The sequence below is a fragment of the Hyla sarda genome, chromosome 1 (assembly GCF_029499605.1).
Source record: "Hyla sarda isolate aHylSar1 chromosome 1, aHylSar1.hap1, whole genome shotgun sequence".
Classification (NCBI taxonomy): domain Eukaryota; kingdom Metazoa; phylum Chordata; class Amphibia; order Anura; family Hylidae; genus Hyla; species Hyla sarda.
Window position 1 is genome coordinate 10,585,417 of NC_079189.1, and position 24,560 is coordinate 10,609,976.

At 49.2% G+C, this 24,560-nt stretch overlaps 1 protein-coding gene across 1 annotated transcript in view; it reads left to right on the forward strand.

The window, feature by feature from the left end:
- The window catches only part of LOC130267152 (vomeronasal type-2 receptor 26-like), a 35,030-nt gene extending 14,392 nt beyond the window's left edge, over positions 1-20,638 (forward strand). The window contains exons 3-4 of the mRNA XM_056545052.1: positions 1,449-1,572; positions 19,731-20,638. Of these exons, the coding sequence (XP_056401027.1) occupies positions 1,449-1,572; positions 19,731-20,638 (1,032 nt within the window). The remainder of the gene's footprint in view (positions 1-1,448; positions 1,573-19,730) is intronic.
- Positions 20,639-24,560: the final 3,922 nt, after the last annotated feature.

Sequence of the window (24,560 nt, forward strand, 5' to 3'; positions counted from 1 at the left end):
CATCCAGAGGAAGACCCAAATTCCACTTCTTTCCTATTAGCATTCATCAGGTTTTGCCCCTTTTCCCTTCACCTGGCCTATAATACCATAAAGATTGAGATGTCAGGAGTCTATTTTATTTATTTATATAGCGCCTACAGATTCCAACATTTCCTCACTTTGTCCCGTCCCAACAGGGCGTCCATATTTGGATTGCATACCTTCAAAGTGGCTCTGGAGGGTATTCAGAAGAGTCAGGTTTGTAAACCCCCCAGCCGGCAACCGTTAACTAGGGACTTGTTCACACAACTGGCCGATGTGCTAGATAGATCCCCATGTGGTTATATCGATAGTTTAACATTGAAGGCTGCATTATTCTTGGGCTATTATGGGTTTCTCAGGCCTGGTAAATTTACATATAAATTACGTGTAAAGATCCATTCTTACAATTGCACCAGCTATCATGGGATTCGGATCATTATGCTTGAAGGTTAAATAGTACTCAAACTACATTGCCTGGCCAGTTAGTTGTAGTATGTTATTTTCCCACATCTCATGGGTGGTGCCCAGTCAAAGTCTTGCATGCGTAGTTTTCTGCTTGCCAAGGTCACAGCAGTGATAGCCCTTTGCTTCTGTTCAATGGTGGCACCTTGTCTACCTCGATATTTGTGAAGTATTTACGTGTTTTAGTTAAATCTTTAGGTGGTTATCCGGCAGTTATATCTGGTCATTCTCTTCACATCAGAGCAGCTGCTTCAGCATCTCGTCACAGTGTTCCAGCTCATGTGATTAAGAAATTAGGGAGCTAGAAGTCTAGTACATATATGAGATGCATACCTAATCCAAGATCAGAAATTTGTAATGGTGATGTAGCATGTTTTGTAATAAAAGTGTTTTTGTTCTGACATTTGAGTTTTGCCCTCTCAGGTGTACTCCTATGCGGCAGTATTTGGCACAAAACAAACTTTCTAGCTTATAGCTTGGGGGTTATCTTGTCACAGTTACTTATCAGTAGGTAGGTAAGGTACTCTACACCTATGAGCACCGATCACAAGTGGGAAGGCTAATTCATTAGCCTGTATTTCTGGGAGGGGCTCAGCTTACATATCAGAACCCGCAGCTGTCACTGTCTATATAACCTGGGGTTCTTCATCCCTCCCCCTTTTTTATATCTCATTTCAATTCTCTTTCACGGTATACCCTCTATTTTCAGGTGTACTCATACGCGGCAGTATTTGGCACAACACAAACTGCCTAGCTTATAGCTTAGGGGGTAATCTTGTGACAGTTAGTTATCAGTAGGTAGGTAAGGTACGCTATACATATGAGCACCGATCTCAAATATATATAGATCTATATATATATTTATTTGAGATCGGTGCTCATATGTATAGCGTACCTTACCTACCAACTGATAACTAACTGTCACATTTACACATTCCAGTGAAGGTTTTTGTCTTTTCATTCAGGTCCCAGTATCCTGCTGCTCAGACCCATGTTTACCTGGAAGCCGGAAAAAGGCGGGAAAATCAATCTATACCTGCTTCTATGACTGCGTCCCATGTTCAGAAGGAGAGATATCCAATATAACCGGTATGAGTAGAAGGAGAGATGTCAAATATAACTGGTATAAAGTAGTATGAATAGAAGGAGAGATATCCAATATAACCAGCATATAGTAGTATGAGGAGTAGTTACTATTGTTTCAGTACTTTGCTGATAATTAGAGTTCAACAAACTTTTCAAAAGTTCGGTTTGCTAGACTTGACAAACTTTTCGTAAATCACTAGTTCGGTTTTGCTTGGGTCAACATTGAATCGGCAATGACACATTTATAACACTGCCTAAGAGCTCTAAACCCCTGACTAACACTGCCAGGAATGTATACAAGTAGTTTTAAAGTGCTTTCAAGGCTCAGTTATGGCGACATGCAGTTACCCATGGTAACTATTACAGCTTGCCCATTTTTAGGCCTATTCACAACAAAAGCGGCATAAAGTATCCCTGGTTGTTGGTAGATGCCTTCTGGTGTTAATATGCACACAGAGGCATGGGAAGACACAGTGGCTTTATCTCAGCGTGCCAAAAATTATCCCTTTTTTGTGGATGATGGGTTGTGTACATGTAGGCCTAAATAGAAGTAGGATGATGGTGGATTGGTGTTTTTAAGTAGTAGCCAGTATACAGCAGGTGGTGGCTGACTGATGTTAGTATCGTACAGCATGAGATTGCGGACTTAAGTCTACAGCGTTCAGCAGGTGATGGCGAACTGGTAGTAGCAGGATAGTGGTGTATTTTAAATTAAATTTGAAAGTGTTTCAATTGTTTTTTAATTTTGAACTTAAAAGAAAAATTCAATTATATGGTTCCTGAACTGGTGATGCTGACTTGCCTGGGTTGTGTATGAATAGACCTGGCTGAAATTACCAGAAGAACATGCCATACTGGTTATTGGAGGAAGTTGTAGTTGAGCAGGTTGAGAAACCATTAGAAGTAATTCAAATTTGGCAAGCCAGGTGACCCAGGCCTGGCTGGCTGCAGGGAGGTTGCAACAGCAACCGCAATAAATCAGACTTTTGCCCCAACAAGCTGGGTGGCCGAGGGCTGGCTGGAAGTAGCACATTGCCAAAAAAAGCTATTTTAATTTGGCCGGCAGCCCTGGCTGGCCGCAGGCTGTTTGCAAGAGCACATGACAAATGTCCCGGTTTAGCTGCCAATTTAAATCACACTGTCTCAAGAAATTAGCTTTGCAAAATAATGCCGACTGGGTACGCTCACTACAACAGGGTGACGGGGAGAATTCTGTTGTCTGGAGGACATGGATTCCCCAATGGATAACACAGATGAAGCAAATCCCGAAAATGTGCTGCCTGTGGAAGAGGCCTGGCTGTTAGACTTTTGGGATGGATCAGGAGGATCATCAATAGAAGCAGCAGCATTTTCCTCAATTTGTTGGGTGCCTCAACAGTCCCCCACGGCCTTGTGGTGACGCTGGTGACCTAAGTAGGGACGTAGTTCCTAAACTTGGGCCCTCTATTTGCAGAAATGACATATTGCCATGTTCTCTGCATCAGGTAAAGTGAAAAAAAAGTTCCACACATCAGAATATCAGACAGGTACTGCACTACCTGACTGTGCCCCTCCTCTGGATGGTTTTTTAATAGAACCTGGACATGCAGCAGCGTCGCCGTCACTTGAGCTCATCAGACCAGTAGCCCTATGCCAGTTACGTTTCACAGGTTTTCTTCCCGTACCTCGGCTATGCACTTTTTCGCTGACAATGCCACTACCCTCCTGCTCTGGACATGTCAACTCATGCCCAGGTGGTTCCCACACCCTGTCCAACACCACATCCTTGTCAACATCAAACTCCTCATCATCCATGCCACTCCTCTCTGCATGGACTTCTTGGGCTCCTTGTTCCCCCCTCAGCATAGCCACCTTGATCCCTTACAGTATCCCCACCTCGCCTACCACCACCAGGGCTCGACCACTGATTCTACCTCCACCTCGCCAACACACTCCAAAGCTTGACTGTCCCCACACAAATTCTCCTTGTGGCTAGTGCTATCATTCTGCATAGCAGTAGGAGGGAAGCAAAGCCAGAGATAACATAGAAACATAGAATGTGTTGGCAGATAAGAACCATTTGGCCCATCTAGTCTGCCCAATAACCTTAATCCTATCAATAGTCCCTGGCCCTATCTTATATGAATTATGGCCTTATGCTTATCCCATGCATGCTTAAACTCCTTCTCTGTATTTTCAGCTACCGCTTCTGCAGTAAGGCTATTCCATGCATCCACTACTCTCTCAGTAAAGTAATACTTTCTGATATTTCTTTTAAACCTTTGCCCTTCTAATTTAAAAGTATGTCCTCTTGTGGTAGTTTTTCTTCTTTTAAATATGCTCTTTTCCTTTAACGTGTTGATTCCCTTTATGTATTTAAAAGTTTCTATCATATCCCCAGCGTTTAGGATGGACCTTTCCACTTTCCCATGTCAGTGTTAGATGGCAAGGAATCCACTGACCGGTGGTCATATTGTCAGTGTCTTCCTCCTCAGAAGTCGTATGACAGAACTATTCCAGTAGAGCCGGATCATCCTGTGAAACCACATAACCTCTCTCAGGCAGTGAGAACTGTTACGCCTAGCGCTCCGGGTCCCCGCTCCTCCCCGGAGCGCTTATGGCGTCTCTCTCTCCGCAGCGCCCCGGTCGGTCCCGCTGACCGGGAGCGCTGCACTGTCATGGCCGTCGGGGATGCGATTCGCACAGCGGGACGCGCCCGCTCGCGAATCGCATCCCAGGTCACTTACCCGTCCCGGTCCCCTGCTGTCATGTGCTGGCGCACGCGGCTCCGCTCTCTAGGGCGCGCGCGCCAGCTCCCTGAGACTTAAAGGGCCAGTGCACCAATGATTGGTGCCTGGCCCAATTAGCTTAATTGGCTTCCACCTGCTCCCAGATCTGTTCTCTGTCCCTGCACTCCCTTGCCGGATCTTGTTGCCTTAGAGCCTAGTGAAAGCGTTACTGTGTTTCTCCATACTGTGTATTTGACCTCCTGCTATTCCTTATTGACTACGATTCTTGCTGCCTGCCCCGACCTTCTGCTACGTCCGACCTTGCTTTGTCTACTCCCTTGTACCGCGCCTATCTTCAGCAGTCAGAGAGGTTGAGCCGTTGCTAGTGGATACGACCTGGTCACTACCGCCGCAGCAAGACCATCCCGCTTTGCGGCGGGCTCTGGTGAACACCAGTAGTGACTTAGAACCGGTCCACTAGCACGGTCCACGCCAATCCCTCTCTGGCACAGAGGATCCACCTCCTGCCAGCCGGCATCGTGACAGTAGATCCGGCCATGGATCCCGCTGAAGTTCCTCTGCCAGTTGTCGCCGACCTCACTACACTGGTCGCCCAGCAAGCCCGACAGATTGCCCAACAAGATCACCAGCTGTCGTACTTGTCCACCATGACACAGCAACTCCAGTCGCAGCTACAGCAGCTTCAGTCACAGCTACAGCAATTTCAATCTCAGCTACAGCAGCAACAACCATCTCCTCCGCCAGCTCCTGCACCTCTTCCGCAGCGAGTGGCCACTCCTAGCCTCCGCTTGTCCCTGCCGGACAAATTTGATGGGGACTCTAAGTTTTGCCGTGGCTTTCTTTCACAATGTTCCCTGCACTTGGAGATGATGTCGGACCAGTTTCCTACTGAAAGGTCTAAGGTGGCTTTCGTAGTCAGCCTTCTGTCTGGGAAAGCTCTGTCATGGGCCACACTGCTCTGGGACCGCAATGACCCCGTCACTGCCTCTGTACACTCCTTCTTCTCGGAAATTCGTAGTGTCTTTGAGGAACCTGCCCGAGCCTCTTCTGCTGAGACTGCCCTGCTGAACCTGGTCCAGGGTAATTCTTCCGTTGGCGAGTACGCCATACAATTCCGTACTCTTGCTTCTGAACTATCCTGGAATAATGAGGCCCTCTGCGCGACCTTTAAAAAAGGCCTATCCAGCAACATTAAAGATGTTCTGGCCGCACGAGAAATTCCTGCTAATCTACATGAACTCATTCATCTTGCCACTCGCATTGACATGCGTTTTTCTGAGAGACATCAAGAGCTCCGCCAGGAAAAAGACTTAGATCTCTGGGCACCTCTCCCACAGTCTCCGTTGCAATCTACGCTTAGGCCTCCCGCCGAGGAGGCCATGCAAGTGGATCGGTCTCGCCTGACCCAGGAAGAGAGGAATCGCCGTAGGGAAGAAAATCTTTGTCTGTACTGTGCCAGTACCGAACATTTCTTGGTGGACTGCCCTATCCGTCCTCCACGTCTGGGAAACGCACGCTCGCACCCAGCTCTCGTGGGTGTGGCGTCTCTTGATGCTAAGTCGGCTTCTCCACGTCTCACGGCACCCGTACGGATTTCTCCTGCAGCCAACTCCTCCCTCTCAGCCGTGGCCTGCTTGGACTCCGGTGCCTCTGGGAATTTCATTTTGGATTCCTTGGTGAAAAAATTCCGCATCCCGGTGACCCGTCTCATCAAGCCACTCTACATTTCTGCGGTCAACGGAGTCAGGTTGGATTGCACCGTGCGTTACCGCACGGAGCCCCTCCTAATGTGCATCGGACCTCATCACGAAAAAATTGAGTTTTTGGTCCTCTCCAATTGCACTTCCGAAATTCTCCTTGGACTACCCTGGCTTCAACACCATTCCCCAACCCTGGATTGGTCCACGGGGGAGATCAAGAGCTGGGGTTCCTCTTGTTTCAAGGACTGCCTTAAACCGGTTCCCAGTACTCCCTGCCGTGACCCTGTGGTTCCCCCTGTAACCGGTCTCCCTGAGGTCTTTATGGACTCTGCCTGCCATAAGAAGTGCCTCTCCCCCCCTCCCAGTCCAGTCAGGCAAGCCTCGGTGCCTCCCCATGGTCCCCGTCCTGGTGTCACACTGCCCCGTGCCAGGCCTCGCCCTCTGCCCTCCCTCCCCATTCCCACTCCTGCTGTACTGCCTGCCGTTGAGGAAACCCTCCATTCTTTCCCGGTGTCCTCATCCCAGGGGAGGCAGTTACCGGACAAAGAGAAGGGGAGACCTAAGGGGGGGGTACTGTTACGCCTAGCGCTCCGGGTCCCCGCTCCTCCCCGGAGCGCTTACGGCGTCTCTCTCTCCGCAGCGCCCCGGTCGGTCCCGCTGACCGGGAGCGCTGCACTGTCATGGCCGTCGGGGATGCGATTCGCACAGCGGGACGCGCCCGCTCGCGAATCGCATCCCAGGTCACTTACCCGTCCCGGTCCCCTGCTGTCATGTGCTGGCGCGCGCGGCTCCGCTCTCTAGGGCGCGCGCGCGCGCCAGCTCCCTGAGACTTAAAGGGCCAGTGCACCAATGATTGGTGCCTGGCCCAATTAGCTTAATTGGCTTCCACCTGTTCCCAGACTATATCTGTTCTCTGTCCCTGCACTCCCCTGCCGGATCTTGTTGCCTTAGAGCCTAGTGAAAGCGTTACTGTGTTTCTCCATACTGTGTATTTGACCTCCTGCTATTCCTTATTGACTACGATTCTTGCTGCCTGCCCCGACCTTCTGCTACGTCCGACCTTGCTTTGTCTACTCCCTTGTACCGCGCCTATCTTCAGCAGTCAGAGAGGTTGAGCCGTTGCTAGTGGATACGACCTGGTCACTACCGCCGCAGCAAGACCATCCCGCTTTGCGGCGGGCTCTGGTGAACACCAGTAGTGACTTAGAACCGGTCCACTAGCACGGTCCACGCCAATCCCTCTCTGGCACAGAGGATCCACCTCCTGCCAGCCGGCATCGTGACAAGAACTTGGGATGGCTGATGCGGCTATCACACAACACCTGGCTACTGTTGCCACCACCTATACTAGTACTGCCACGAACACTCTTACTGGCAGAAAAAATGGTGGGAATCTTCTGCCCTGCCCACCAAGTCGTTTTCCAGACATGTTTTTTTGGGTTACTTTTATCCTTTTAAGGTGATTTTTCACCAACCTTCTTGTCAAATCTAGGTTTCAATGTTTTGAACATTTTTTGAGTGGCAGAGATGACAGCACAATGAGTGCAGAAGGTGTTTGCGGAACAATATTTAATACACCAGAACCGTATAACACTACGGGCAAGATATGTGTAATTTCAACATGCTTTTTGGGTGGCAGAGGAGACAGCACAATGGCCCTGATTTACTATTCTAAACCCAACTTGTTTTGTCGGGTTTCTTTGTCGCATATTTGTCTGTGACACGATGCAACATTTTTTCCCGACAGAACAGATTTGGATTCTCCCAACCCCGAAAAAGGGGCGTAACTCAACATTTCTGAGCTTTCCCACGTATTTATAAAGCTTTCCAACCCCAAGTTGGTGAATTGTTGTGGATTTTTTCCCTACAACTCAGAGGAGTTGGAAACCAAGCCAAAAAAATGCACGTGCGACAAACAGGATGCTACATAATAATAATAAATACCAGGGGAAAAAAGCAATCGGGTAAGAAAGCAACATAGACTTACAACCCGATTTTCTAAGTAAATGAGGGCCAATGTGTACTGATCGTGTTTCCAGAAATCTATTATATTCACTACTGTGTTGACAGGCCCTATATTTATATATATAAAGAAAACTGGGGTATGACTTACAAGTTAAAACTGTCATTTATTGGGTTAATCACTAAAAACATATAACCCCTTAACATACAACAATAATTATTCTCCTATGACCTCAAGGGAATAATATACTGCAGAGGGAAATAATATACAGCAGAGGGAAATAAAGTGTAATATGTGCTATTAGAAAAATACAAAAATTAAGCTGCCAGTGGCAGCTCCTTGTTGATGCAGATTGGTGACCTCACCAAAAAGGGAGGAGTATAATACGTAAAAAGACCGCGAAGGGTAAGTAAGATTGCCACTGCCATTCCACCCTGCCGGGATATAAAAGCCAGCAAACATGTCTCCCTGACGAGCTAAGTATAGCGAAACGCCGCGTTGGAGGCTAGGTGATGTTTGTATTTTATGGTTGGTTACACATCAACATGATTCAAGGCACTCCTCATTAATTTTTGTATATTTCTAATAGCACATATTGCACTTTATTTCCCTCTGCTGTACACATTTGTTAGGCACGTAACAGGACAGGGACAGGGTCCGGAGGCACGGCGGTGTTACGCCGAGCGCTCCGGGTCCCCGCTCCTCCCCGGAGCGCTCACAGCGTTCTCCTACTCGCAGCGCCCCGGTCAGACCCGCTGACCGGGTGCGCTGCGATTTAAAGGGCCGGTGCGCCACTGATTGGCGCATGGCTTTTAATTAGTATGTTCACCTGTGCACTTCCCTATATTACCTCACTTCCCCTGCACTTCCTTGCCGGATCTTGTTGCCATTGTGCCAGTGAAAGCGTTCCTTGTGTATCCCTAGCCAGTGTTTCAGACCTCTTGCCGTTGCCCCTGACTACGATCCTTGCTGCCTGCCCTGACCTTCTGCTACGTCCGACTCTGCTCTTGTCTAATTCCTTGTACCGCGCCTATCTCAGCAGTCAGAGAGGTTGAGCCGTTGTCGGTGGATAAAACCTAGTTGCTACCGCCGCTGCAAGACCATCCCGCTTTGCGGCGGGCTCTGGTGAAAACCAGTAGCAACTTAGAACGGTCCACCGACACGGTCCACGCCAATCCCTCTCTGGCACAGAGGATCCACCTCCAGCCTGCCGAATCCTGACAGTAGATCCGGCTATGGATCCCGCTGAGGTCCCGCTGCCAGTTGTCGCTGACCTTACCACTGTGGTCGCCCAGCAGTCGCAACAGATAGCGCAACAAGGTCACCAGCTGTCTCAACTGACTGTGATGCTACAGCAGCTGCTACCACAGCTTCAGCAACCATCTCCTCCGCCAGCTCCTGCACCTCCTCCACAGCGAGTGGCCGCATCCAGCCTCCGTTTATCATTGCCGGACAAGTTTGATGGGGACTCTAAACTTTGCCGTGGTTTTCTCTCGCAATGTTCCCTGCATTTGGAGATGATGTCGGACCAATTTCCAACTGAAAGGTCAAAGGTGGCTTTCGTGGTCAGCCTTCTGTCTGGGAAAGCCCTGTCATGGGCCACACCGCTCTGGGACCGCAATGATCCTGTCACTGCCTCTGTACACTCTTTCTTTGCGGAGATTCAAAGTGTCTTCGAGGAACCAGCCCGAGCCTCTTCTGCCGAAACTGCCCTGCTGAACCTAGTCCAGGGTAATTCTTCAGTAGGCGAGTACACCATCCAATTCCGTACTCTCGCCTCCGAATTGTCCTGGAATAACGAGGCCCTCTGCGCGACCTTCAAAAAAGGCCTATCCAGTAACATCAAAGATGTGCTGGCCGCACGAGAAATCCCTGCTAACCTGCATGAACTTATTCATCTTGCCACCCGCATTGACATGCGTTTTTCCGAAAGATGTCAGGAGTAGTGTTGAGCGGCATAGGCCATATTCGAATTCGCGAATATTCGCGAATATATGAATGAATATTCGTCATATATTCGCGAATATTCGCATATTCATAATATTCTCGTTTTATTTTCGCATATGCAAAAATTCGCGTATGTGAAAATTAACATTTGTTAAAATTCGCATATGCGAAAATTCGCACACCAGTCTCACACAGTAGTATTAGAGCCTTCTTTACACCACACAAGCTGGAAGCAGAGAGGGATGATCACTGTGATGTGTACTGTGAAAAAAAAAAAAAAAACGAATATTCGTAATTACGAATATATAGTGCTATATTCACGAATATTCGCGAATTCGCGAATATGCGATATTCGCGAATAAAATTTGCATTGCGAATATTCGCGAGCAACACTAGTCAGGAGCTCCGCCAGGATATGGACTTTGTTCGCACAAGGCGGTTTCTCTCCCCGGCTCCTCTCTTCTCTGGTCCGCTGCAATCTGTTCCTGGGCCTTCAGCCGTGGAGGCCATGCAAGTAGACCGGTCTCGTCTGACACCTCAAGAGAGGACACCTCGCCGCAATGAGAACCTATGCCTGTACTGTGCCAGTACCGAACACTTCTTGAAAGATTGCCCTATCCGACCTCCACGCCAGGAAAGACGCAATCCGATTCCGCACAAAGGCGAGACAGCTCTAGGTGTGAACTCTGCTTCTCCACGTCTTACTGTGCCTGTGCGGATTTCTTCTTCTAACTTCTCCTTCTCAGCTGTGGCCTTCTTGGATTCCGGATCTGCAGGAAATTTAATTTTGGCCTCTTTTGTCAACAGGTTCAACATCCCAGTGACCAGTCTCGCCAGACCCCTCTACATCGCCTCTGTTAATGGTGAAAGATTGGACTGTACCGTGCGGTACCGCACAGAACCCCTCTTAATGTGCATTGGACCCCATCACGAAAAAATTGAATTTCTGGTACTTTCTAACTGCACCTCTGAAATTCTTCTTCGACTACCGTGGCTGCAACGCCATTCCCCTACCCTTGACTGGACCACCGGGGAAATCAAGAACTGGGGTACTTCTTGCCACAAAAAATACCTTATGTCTGCTCCCAGTCCTGCCAGTCAAAACCCTATGTCTTCTCCGATACCAGGTCTCCCCAAGGCCTATCTGGACTATGCTGATTTTTTTTTTGCAAAAAACAAGCAGAGACTTTGCCTCCTCACAGGCCTTATGACTGTCCTATTGATCTCCTCCCTGGTACCACTCCACCCCGGGGCAGGATCTATCCTCTGTCTGCTCCGGAAACACTTGCCATGACAGAGTACATCCAAGAGAATTTAAAAAGGGGATTTATCCGCAAGTCTTCCTTCCCTGCCGGAGCAGGGTTCTTCTTTGTCTCCAAAAAAGACGGTTCCTTACGACCTTGCATTGATTACCGCGGTCTTAATGAAATCACTATAAAAAACTGCTATCCCCTGCCTCTTTGATCGCCTACGTGGCGCCAACATCTTTACCAAATTGGATTTAAGAGGTGCATATAATCTCATCCACATCAGGGAAGGGGACGAGTGGAAGACCGCGTTTAACACCAGAGATGGACACTTTGAATATCTGGTTATGCCCTTTGGGCTTTGCAACGCCCCTTTGACACGCTTACCAGACCCGCTCCCCGTCTGTGCTGTCCTGGCGCGCGCGGCCCAGCTCCCTAGGGCGTGCACACGCCGGTTCTTTGCGATTTAAAGGGCCGGTGCACCACTGATTGGCGCATGGCTTTTAATTAGTATGTTCACCTGTGCACTTCCCTATATTACCTCACTTCCCCTGCACTTCCTTGCCGGATCTTGTTGCCATTGTGCCAGTGAAAGCGTTCCTTGTGTATCCCTAGCCAGTGTTCCAGACCTCTTGCCGTTGCCCCTGACTACGATCCTTGCTGCCTGCCCTGACCTTCTGCTACGTCCGACCTTGCTCTTGTCTAATCCCTTGTACCGCGCCTATCTCAGTAGTCAGAGAGGTTGAGCCGTTGCCGGTGGATACGACCTAGTTGCTACCGCCGCTGCAAGACCATCCCGCTTTGCGGCGGGCTCTGGTGAAAACCAGTAGCAACTTAGAACCGGTCCACCGACACGGTCCACGCCAATCCCTCTCTGGCACAGAGGATCCACCTCCAGCCTGCCGAATCCTGACAGGCAGTCGTCCTTGTTAGGACGAGTGGCCCAGTTACGTGCCAAACAGTGAGGGGGAAGCTGCTATTAAGGGCTCTTTAGCACAACACATTAGGGATTAATAGGCGGATTAGGGACAGCATACATCAGTCTTCCCTGTCATTTATAATTATCCATTGTTACGCCGAGCGCTCCGGGTCCCCGCTCCTCCCCGGAGCGCTCGCTTCACTCTCGCTACCGCAGCGCTCCGGGCAGCTCCACTGACCCGGTGCGCTGCGATACCGTCTCCAGCCGGGATGCGATTCGCGATGCGGGTGGCGCCCGCTCGCGATGCGCATCCCGGCTCCCGTACCTGACTCGCTCTCCGTCTGTCCTGTCCCGGCGCGTGCGGCCCCGCTCCCTAGGGCGCGCGCGCGCCGGGTCTCTGCGATTTAAAGGGCCACTGCGCCGCTGATTGGCGCAGTGGTTCCAATTAGTGTGTTCACCTGTGCACTCCCTATTTATACCTCACTTCCCCTTCACTCCCTCGCCGGATCTTGTTGCCATTGTGCCAGTGAAAGCGTTTCCTTGTGTGTTCCTAGCCTGTGTTCCAGACCTCCTGCCGTTGCCCCTGACTACGATCCTTGCTGCCTGCCCCGACCTTCTGCTACGTCCGACCTTGCTTCTGTCTACTCCCTTGTACCGCGCCTATCTTCAGCAGCCAGAGAGGTTGAGCCGTTGCTAGTGGATACGACCTGGTCACTACCGCCGCAGCAAGACCATCCCGCTTTGCGGCGGGCTCTGGTGAAAACCAGTAGTGACTTAGAACCGGTCCACTAGCACGGTCCACGCCAATCCCTCTCTGGCACAGAGGATCCACCTCCTGCCAGCCGGCATCGTGACAGTAGATCCGGCCATGGATCCCGCTGAAGTCCCTCTGCCAGTTGTCGCCGACCTCACCACGGTGGTCGCCCAGCAGTCACAACAGATAGCGCAACAAGGCCACCAGCTGTCTCAACTGACCGTGATGCTACAGCAGCTACTACCACAGCTTCAGCAATCATCTCCTCCGCCAGCTCCTGCACCTCCTCCGCAGCGAGTGGCCGCTTCAGGCCTACGACTATCCTTGCCGGATAAATTTGATGGGGACTCTAAATTTTGCCGTGGCTTCCTTTCTCAATGTTCCCTGCACTTGGAGATGATGTCGGACCAGTTTCCCACTGAAAGGTCTAAGGTGGCTTTCGTAGTCAGCCTTCTGTCTGGAAAAGCTCTGTCGTGGGCTACACCGCTCTGGGACCGCAATGACCCCGTCACTGCCTCTGTACACTCCTTCTTCTCGGAAATTCGAAGTGTCTTTGAGGAACCTGCCCGAGCCTCTTCTGCTGAGACTGCCCTGTTGAACTTGGTCCAGGGTAATTCTTCCGTTGGCGAGTACGCCGTACAATTCCGTACTCTTGCTTCAGAACTATCCTGGAATAATGAGGCCCTCTGCGCGACCTTTAAAAAAGGCCTATCCAGCAACATTAAAGATGTTCTGGCCGCACGAGAAATCCCTGCTAACCTACATGAACTCATTCATCTAGCCACTCGCATTGACATGCGTTTTTCCGAAAGGCGTCAGGAGCTCCGCCAGGATATGGACCTTGTTCGCACAAGGCGTTTTTTCTCCCCGGCTCCTCTCTCCTCTGGTCCCCTGCAATCCGTTCCTGTGCCTCCCGCCGTGGAGGCTATGCAGGTTGACCGGTCTCGCCTGACACCTCAAGAGAGGACACGACGCCGCATGGATAATCTCTGCCTGTACTGTGCCGGTACCGAACACTTCCTGAAGGATTGTCCTATCCGTCCTCCCCGCCTGGAAAGACGTACGCTGACCCCGCACAAAGGTGAGACAGCCCTTGATGTCAACTCTGCTTCTCCGCGTCTTACTGTGCCTGTGCGGGTATCCGCCTCTACCTTCTCCTTCTCTACTATGGCCTTCTTGGATTCCGGATCTGCAGGTAATTTTATTTTGGCCTCTCTCACCAACAGGTTCAACATCCCGCTGACCAGTCTCGCCAGACCTCTCTACATCAATTGTGTTAACAATGAAAGATTGGACTGTACCATACGTTTCCGCACGGAGCCCCTCCTAATGTGCATCGGATCTCACCATGAAAAAATTGAGTTTTTGGTCCTCCCCAATTGCACTTCCGAAATTCTCCTTGGACTACCCTGGCTTCAACACCACTCCCCTACCCTGGATTGGTCCACTGGGGAGATCAAGAGTTGGGGCCCCTCTTGTTCCAAGAACTGTCTTAAACCGGTTCCCAGTACTCCCTGCCGTGACCCTGTGGTGCCTCCTGTAACCGGTCTCCCTAAGGCCTATATGGACTTTGCGGATGTTTTTTGCAAAAGACAAGCTGAGACTTTACCTCCTCACAGGCCTTATGACTGTCCCATTGACCTCCTCCCGGGTACTACTCCACCCCGGGGCAGAATTTATCCTCTCTCTGTCCCAGAGACTCTTGCTATGTCTGAGTATATCCAGGAAAATTTAAAGAAGGGCTTTATCCGCAAATCTTCCTCTCCTGCCGGAGCCGGATTTTTCTTTGTGTCCAAAAAAGATGGCTCTCTACGTCCTTGCATTGACTACCGTGGTCTTAATAAAATCACTGTAAAAAACCGCTACCCCCTACCTCTCATCTCTGAACTCTTTGATCGCCTCCAAGGTGCCCACATCTTTACCAAACTGGACTTAAGAGGTGCCTATAATCTCATTCGCATCAGAGAGGGGGATGAATGGAAAACGGCATTTAACACCAGAGATGGACACTTTGAGTATCTGGTCATGCCCTTTGGCCTGTGCAACGCCCCTGCCGTCTTCCAAGACTTTGTTAATGAAATCTTTCGTGATCTCTTATATTCCTGTGTTGTTGTATATCTGGACGATATCCTGATTTTTTCTGCCAACCTAGAAGAACACCGCCAGCATGTCCGCATGGTTCTTCAGAGACTTCGTGACAATCAACTGTATGCCAAAATGGAGAAATGTCTGTTTGAATGTCAATCTCTTCCTTTCCTAGGATACTTGGTCTCTGGCCAGGGACTACAAATGGATCCAGACAAACTCTCTGCCGTCTTAGATTGGCCACGCCCCTCCGGACTTCGTGCTATCCAACGTTTTTTGGGGTTCGCCAATTATTACAGACAATTCATTCCACATTTTTCCACCATTGTGGCTCCTATTGTGGCTTTAACCAAAAAGAATGCCAATCCTAAGTCATGGCCTCCTCAAGCGGAAGACGCCTTTAAACAGCTCAAGTCTGCCTTTTCTTCGGCTCCCGTGCTCTCCAGACCTGACCCATCTAAACCCTTCCTATTGGAGGTTGATGCCTCCTCTGTAGGAGCTGGAGCGGTCCTTCTACAGAAAAATTCTTCCGGGCATGCTGTTACTTGTGGTTTTTTTTCTAGGACCTTCTCTCCAGCTGAGAGGAACTACTCCATCGGGGACCGAGAGCTTCTAGCCATTAAATTAGCACTTGAGGATTGGAGGCATCTGTTGGAGGGATCAAGATTTCCAGTTATTATTTACACCGATCACAAGAACCTCTCCTATCTCCAGTCTGCCCAACCGCTGAATCCTCGCCAGGCCAGGTGGTCTCTGTTCTTTGCCCGATTTAATTTTGAAATTCACTTTCGGCCTGCCGATAAGAACATTAGGGCCGATGCTCTCTCTCGTTCCTCGGATGCCTCGGAAGTAGAGCTCTCTCCGCAACACATCATCCCCCCTGACTGCCTGATCTCCACTTCTCCAGCCTCCATCAGGCAAACTCCTCCAGGGAAGACCTTCGTTTCTCCACGCCAACGCCTCGGAATCCTCAAATGGGGTCACTCCTCCCATCTCGCAGGTCATGCGGGTATCAAGAAATCCGTGCAACTCATCTCTCGTTTCTATTGGTGGCCGACTCTGGAGACGGATGTTGTGGATTTTGTACGAGCCTGCACTGTTTGTGCCCGGGATAAGACTCCTCGCCAGAAGCCCGCTGGTCTTCTTCATCCTCTGCCTGTCCCCGAACAGCCTTGGTCTCTGATTGGTATGGACTTTATTACGGACTTACCCCCATCCCGTGGCAACACTGTTGTTTGGGTGGTCGTTGATCGATTCTCCAAGATGGCACATTTCATCCCTCTTCCTGGTCTTCCTTCAGCGCCTCAGTTGGCAAAACAATTTTTTGTACACATTTTTCGTCTTCACGGGTTGCCCACGCAGATCGTCTCGGATAGAGGCGTCCAATTCGTGTCAAAATTCTGGAGGGCTCTCTGTAAACAACTCAAGATTAAATTAAACTTTTCCTCTGCATATCATCCTCAATCCAATGGGCAAGTAGAAAGAATTAACCAGGTCCTGGGTGATTATTTACGCCATTTTGTTTCCTCCCGCCAGGATGACTGGGCAGATCTTCTACCATGGGCCGAATTTTCGTATAACTTCAGAGTCTCTGAATCCTCCTCCAAATCCCCATTTTTTGTGGTGTACGGCCGTCACCCTCTTCCCCCCCTCCCTACTCCCTTGCCCTCTGGTTTGCCCGCTGTGGATGAAGTATCTCGTGATCTTTCCACCATATGGAAAGAGACCCAAAATTCTCTTTTACAGGCCTCATCACGCATGAAGAAGTTTGCTGATAGAAAAAGAAGAGCTCCCCCCATTTTTTCTCCTGGAGACAAGGTATGGCTCTCCGCTAAATATGTCCGCTTCCGTGTCCCTAGCTACAAATTGGGACCACGCTATCTTGGTCCTTTCAAAATCTTGTGCCAGATTAATCCTGTCTCTTACAAACTTCTTCTTCCTCCTTCTCTTCGAATTCCTAATGCCTTTCACGTTTCTCTTCTTAAACCACTTATCATCAACCGTTTCTCTCCTAAGTTTGTTTCTCCCACTCCTGTTTCCGGCTCCTCGGACATCTTCTCCGTTAAAGAGATACTGGCCTCCAAGAAGGTCAGAGGGAAAACCTTTTTCCTGGTCGATTGGGAGGGTTGTGGTCCTGAAGAGAGATCCTGGGAACCTGAGGACAATATCCTAGACAAAAGTCTGCTCCTCAGGTTCTCAGGCTCTAAGAAGAGGGGGAGACCCAGGGGGGGGGGTACTGTTACGCCGAGCGCTCCGGGTCCCCGCTCCTCCCCGGAGCGCTCGCTTCACTCTCGCTACCGCAGCGCTCCGGGCAGCTCCACTGACCCGGTGCGCTGCGATACCGTCTCCAGCCGGGATGCGATTCGCGATGCGGGTGGCGCCCGCTCGCGATGCGCATCCCGGCTCCCGTACCTGACTCGCTCTCCGTCTGTCCTGTCCCGGCGCGCGCGGCCCCGCTCCCTAGGGCGCGCGCGCGCCGGGTCTCTGCGATTTAAAGGGCCACTGCGCCGCTGATTGGCGCAGTGGTTCCAATTAGTGTGTTCACCTGTGCACTCCCTATTTATACCTCACTTCCCCTTCACTCCCTCGCCGGATCTTGTTGCCATTGTGCCAGTGAAAGCGTTTCCTTGTGTGTTCCTAGCCTGTGTTCCAGACCTCCTGCCGTTGCCCCTGACTACGATCCTTGCTGCCTGCCCCGACCTTCTGCTACGTCCGACCTTGCTTCTGTCTACTCCCTTGTACCGCGCCTATCTTCAGCAGCCAGAGAGGTTGAGCCGTTGCTAGTGGATACGACCTGGTCACTACCGCCGCAGCAAGACCATCCCGCTTTGCGGCGGGCTCTGGTGAAAACCAGTAGTGACTTAGAACCGGTCCACTAGCACGGTCCACGCCAATCCCTCTCTGGCACAGAGGATCCACCTCCTGCCAGCCGGCATCGTGACATCCATCTCAAGGGCCTGCCCTATTATGTGTTTTCTTCTAGCATAGTTTTAGTTAATTGCAACAGACCACTTACATCTGACTTAAGAGTGGTAGTTGTTCATAACTGTGCAATATCAGACTTATAGTTAACCCTTTTGGTGACTAATGGGATGTGCAATTATATATGTGCAATAACTGTATCTGTGGAATAATAAGGTGGCGGTGGAGATAATTTATCTATTCTCCGAGAGTATATTATTCCCTGGCGGTCATAGGAGAATAATTATTGTTGTATGTTAAGGGGTTATATGTTTTTAGTGATTAACCCAATAAATTACAGTTTTAACTTGTAAGTCATACCCCAGTTTTCTTTATATATGTGTGATTTTTGGTGGGGATAATTTTTAAAAGCCCTGTTTGACTTTAATTGGCTCATCCTTTTGACCCTATAGGTATATAGGTGCCACTATAATACACTTTGTGGGAGGGTGGCACAGATCACTGCACCTCACTGGAGCTGGTTCAGAAACATTATCCAATTCAGGTATATGCAGGTATGAGCCTTGAAAAAAGCTGTGGATTTGTGGTAGCAAAAGATGAGTCTTTCAGAAGCTGTGATTAGGATGTCCTCTTATATGCTGCTTTAGTGTATAGGAGTGTATTGGGATTGAATCCTATTGACACACACAAAAACACACAGTGTCTCTCTTTCTAACCACTAACTATCCCTATGTCTGGCTCCCTCTCTCTGTCTTCTCACTGCAGAAGTTCCCAGTGCTCTGAACGCTGTGGGTGACATCACTGGCCTTTTAACTATGTCCCTGGCTGTGTCCTATTGGCCTTTTTGCTTGATTGACACAGTAAGCAGCAAATCACTTGACAGACCTGAGTTATCATGTGATCTGCTGCTTTCCCTACATCCTCTCAACGCCCTCTGCCTGCCCTGCTTCTTTTGTCTGCCAAAAAAACATGCTTTCAGGTTTTTCATGCTTTTTACTGGATCGCATGTGTCCAACCAGTAAAAGCTTGAGTGTTTGCCAAGCGGGAAATATCATAAAGTTTGGGTTAAATCCAGGTGTGCCGGATTTGACTCGCTCATCTCTACTGGTAATGTATCTAACAATAATTTATCTCCTATTACTGAACTATTTTCTGCTCAGGGTGTGTGTTTATCTACCTGCTCTGTGTATATGTGAGTGACATGGTCCCATAGACTTGTATTAGAAGACTGTCTCGTTCATGGGATAATAAGCCCAGAGAGAGAATGGACTAAGCCTACCCTTCTCACATCATCTTCTATTTTTATGTCAGGGTAAACTTTTTCATATGACTCTATGACATATCAACATTTTTGGTACAGACAATAGCGGCCAGAGTCGAGCAGCAGCAGCCAAGTCAAATACAATCATGGTGAGCATCAAAAGGGGCATAAAAATACACAACAAGGAAATCATTCTACTACTGTACAAATCACTAGTACTGGGTACTAGTGTACAAGAAATATATAGTGGGGCTGAATTGGGTCTAAGTGGTAGATCCATATTGCTTTATTTTGCCGCACCCTCTTGTCTCAGTTTTTAATTCTCCATAAATTGAATTAATTGTAGATTTAAAGGGGTTTTCAAGGGAAATAGTATTGATGGCCTATCCACAAGCAAACTGGTACCCCCATCAATCAACTTATTGGGTGAGGAGTGGCACCTGGATAGAAGTCTCAGCTCTTCCCACTGTGTACTGGCGTTGCCATTGAAGAAAATAGCAGCCTAGTATAAAATTTGGATCTGGCTGTCAAGGCTCACCTGAAAAACTGATCTGTGGGGGTTCAATGTGCGAGACAGGCCCTCAATATCATGGTCCTGGAAATTATTGTAATATGTTATGAAATCTTCCCACAGATTCAGAAAACTGCATGAAATGCCCAAGTGATGAATGGCCAAATGAGAAGAGAGACCGATGCCTGCCCAAAGTCATAGATTTCATCTCTTACCAAAATGACACAATGGCTTCTGTATTCTCCTGTGTCTCCATCTTCGGATGTCTTGTGACTGGCTTCATATTTGGAATATTTATCTCCTACCGGGACACTCCTATTGTTAAAGCTAATAACCGAAACCTGAGTTATCTCCTCCTGGTCTCCATCCTCCTCAGCTTCCTCTCTGTCTTCTTATTTCTTGGTCGTCCCAGTGATGTCTCTTGTAGATTACGTGAAACCAGTTTTGGAGTCTTCTTCTCAGTCGCCGTCTCTTCTCTTCTTGTCAAGACTGTTATGGTTTGTGTTGCTTTTAAGTCCACAAAGCCTGGAAGTCCCTGGAGAAAATGGCTGAGTGTGAAGCTGCCCTATACCATAGTGTTGTTGTGTTCATCCATTCAAGTTGTAATCTGTGTTATCTGGTTGTCTATCTCTCCCCCATTCCAGGACCTGGACACTCAGTCTTATCTTGGGAAGATCATCATTCAGTGTAATACAGGTTCAGATATCTGGTTCTACTCTGTGTTGGGTTATCTGGGGTTCCTGGCAGCGGTGAGCTTTGTTCTGGCTTTCATGGTGAGGACATTACCGGACACTTTCAATGAGGCCAAGTACATCACCTTCAGCATGCTGCTGTTCTGCAGTGTCTGGATCGCCATGATCCCGGCTTATCTGAGCACCACAGGGAAATCCATGGTGGCTGTGGAGATCTTTGCAGTAATGGCGTCCAGTGCTGGACTTTTAGGGTGTGGGTTTTTCCCAAAATGTTTTATCATTTTATTGAAATCTGAAATGAATAGAAAAACTGACCTACTGGGGAAAAGGAAGAAATGAAAATATTCACCCCCACCTCTATCTATGAACAGTAATCACATAGAAACATTATAATATATAATTGAATGTTAATTAACCAGTTTGTATAAGCTTGAAATATATATATATACTAGCTTTGTACCCGGCGTTGCCCGGTTTTTCCTTCCTCATCCTTGTTGGGGAGGAAAATCAACAGAGGAGGAAGCTTTTGACTTCAGATCCCATCCCCATATATTGTTGTCATATCCCAACCCCATATCTCATCCTCATACCCCGACCTCCTATCCCACCTCCTATCCAGTCCTCCTATCCCGTACTTGTATCTCGACCTCCTGTCCCGACCTCGTATCCCATCCTCCTATCTCGACCTCCTATCCCGACCCCCTATCAAGACCTCCTATCCCCTCCTCCTATCCCCTCCTCCTATCTCAACCTCCTATCCCGACCTCCTATCCCAACCTCCTATCCCGTCCTCCTGTCTCGACCTCCTATCCCGTCCTCATATCCCGACCTCCTATCCCGACCTCCTATCTCCACCTCATATCCTGACCTCCTAACTCGACCTCGTATCCCACCCTCCTATCCCAACCTCCTATCCCATCCTTCTATCCCCTCCTCCTATCTCAACCTCCTATCTCGACCTCCTATCCCGTCCTCCTATCTCGACCTCCTATCCTGTCCTCCTATCCTGTCCTCCTATCTCCACCTACTATCTCCACCTACTATCCCGTCCTTTTATCCCATCCTCATATCCCGACTGTTACGCCGAGCGCTCCGGGTCCCCGCTCCTCCCCGGAGCGCTCACGGCGTCTCTCTCCCTGCAGCGCCCCGGTCAGTCCCGCTGACCGGGAGCGCTGCACTGACATGGCCGTTGGGGATGCGATTCGCACAGCGGGACGCGCCCGCTCGCGAATCGCATCCCAAGTCACTTACCCGTCCCGGTCCCCTGCTGTCATGTGCTGGCGCGCGCGGCTCCGCTCTCTAGGGCGCGCGCGCGCCAGCTCTCTGAGACTTAAAGGGCCAGTGCACCAATGATTGGTGCCTGGCCCAATCACCTTGATTAGTTTCCACCTGTGCACTCCCTACTTATGCCTCACTTCCCCTGCACTCCCTTGCCGGATCTTGTTGCCCTTGTGCCAGAGAAAGCCTTTCCTTGTGTGTTCCTAGCCTGTGTTCCAGACCTCCTGCCGTTGCCCCTGACTACGATCCTTGCTGCCTGCCCTGACCTTCTGCTACGTCCGACCTTGCTCTTGCCTTATCCCTTGTACCATGCCTATCTCAGCAGTCAGAGAGGTTGAGCCGTTGCCGGTGAATACGACCTGGTTGCTACCGCCGCTGCAAGACCATCCCGCTTTGCGGCGGGCTCTGGTGAAAACCAGTAGCTACTTAGAACCGGTCCACCAACACGGTCCACGCCAAACCCTCTCTGACACAGAGGATCCACCTCCAGCCTGCCGATCCGTGACACCGACCTCCTATCCTGACCTCCTATCCCATCCTCCTATCTCGACCTCCTATCCCATCCTCATATCCCGACCTCCTATCCCGACCTCTTATCCTGTCCTCTTATCCCGTCCTCCTATCTCCACCTCCTATCCTGTCCTCATATCCTGACCTCCTAACTCGACCTCCTATCCCAATCTCCTATCCCATACTCCTATCCCCTCCTCCTATCTCGACCTCCTATCCCGACCTCCTATCCCGTCCTCATATCCCGACCTCCTATCCCGACCTCCTATCCCATCCTCCTATCCCGTCCTCCTATCTCCACCTCCTATCTCCGCCTCCTATCGCCGCCTCCTCTTATCCCGTCCTCATATCCCGACCTCCTAACTCGATCTCCTATCTCGATCTCCTATCCCTACCTCCTATCCCGTCCTACTATTTCGCCCTTTATCCCATACTCCTATCCAGATCTCCTATCCCAACCTCCTATCCGTCCTCCTATCTCCACCTCCTATCTCCACCTCCTATCCTGTCCTCTTATCCCGTCCTCTTATTCCGACCTCCTAACTCGACCTCCTATCTCGACCTCCCATCCCGTCCTCCTATCTCGACCTTCTATCCCGACCTCCTATCCCGTCCTCCTATCCCGTCCTCCTATCCCATTCCTCCTATGCCATCCTCCTGCATTTATGTTATTGGTTACATTATTAGAAGCCTAGTTGACAACATCTAAACTTGTTACATGCACTCGTGTTGCGGTATACATTATTATAAGCTTCTATAATGGTATCAGATTACTGATATAATTCTAAGTCTGCACGCAAGCGTGGAGAGAAGATATTGAGGAAGGAGAGTGTAAGTTCTCGCGCATGCGCGAGTGCAAGTCGCATGAGTTGATAGTCTAAGTTCTTGCGCTTGCGCGAGCTGAGGAAGAGACTGTGAGTCTAAGTTCTCGCGCATGCGCGAGCTTGTCAGACACGGTAAATTATGCCTGAATCACATGACCGCTCCTATGCGACCCGTAAGATAAACATCCAGCAAATACGAAGGTCTGATCCACCAGGTAAATAGGGGCGTTAATGCCAAGGTATGAGATTATCCCATAGGATGATTCCAGCGCATAGGAAATGATGCGCTGGACAGCGCACTGGAAGTGACATGTGCGCTATATTGATTAGTAGTATTATAAATAGGTAGGGGAAGCATGGTACGCCAGACCTCCTTGCTTTGATAAAGCCCGATCCAGGGGCGAAACGTCAGCTGAGGTGATATGCTTTTAATGGTGGCACTTTAGCAGCACATAACAGTTGAATAAACAGTAGTTCAGTGTGGTTGTGAGTGGTGTCAGGCGCAGCAGCGCTGACAACCACCACACACTGTAAGCTTGTGTTAATAAGTGGTAGCAAATACTACCACTCAAAGTGCATGCAGAATTAGTGACCGCAAATTTTAAAGATTAGTTTTCACTTTAGGTACCAGAGAACTTTATTGTTAAGTTTTACTAGCAATAATAAAAGCTAAGTTTTAACTTAGACTGATGTAGTCTCTAGTTTAGAGCAGTCCTGAGGGGCTTGTCCCTAACATTGTATATAATTTAATTGCCCTGAGACTTCCTGGGGAACTTTTGGTCCCTCATCCCCCTATCCCAACCTCCTATCCTGACCTCCTATCCCGTCCTCCTATCTCGACCTCCTATTCCGTCCTCCTTTCCCGTCCTCCTATCCTGACCTCCTATCTCGACCTCCTCTCCCGTCCTCCTATCCCGTCCTCCTATCTTGACCTCCCATCCCGTCCTCATATCCCAAGCTCCTATCCCGACCTCCTATCCCATCCTCAAATCCCGTCCTCATTTCCCGACCTCCTAACTCGACCTTCTATCCCGACCTCATATCCCGACCCGTAATATGTGCACCAGGTATTGAAATATCTCCAGCCGTATGGAAGTTACGTGGGAACATACATTTCCCATTGATTTTCATAGGACTTTAAACAAAAACCCCAACCCTCACAAATGGGGGTGGTTAAGGGTTAAATTAGCTATCCTATATTTTAAGTGGACATATAAGTAACATGTGACCAAGTATTATCAAAATATCTCCAGCCGTTTGTAAGTTATGCTGTAACATATAGTTCCCATAGAGTTGTATGGGGCTTTAAACATAAACCCCGCCCCTGGCAAATGGGGGTGAGTAAGGGTTAAATTACCTATCCTATGTTTGTTGTTGACATATATGTAACATGTGTGCCAAGTTTCATGTTAATATCTTTAGCTGTTTGGACGTTTTTGTGGAACATATACACATACATACACACATATATTGAGTTTTATATATATATATATATATATATATATATATATATATATATATATATATATATATAGAAATTGCAAAGAAAGGAGGGATGTAGCAACTCACCGAAGTATCAGATGTCTTTATTGTGGCGATCTCTTCGGAACACAAAGACAGCGGGATCGTGCGGGTACAGGTGCGGTTCA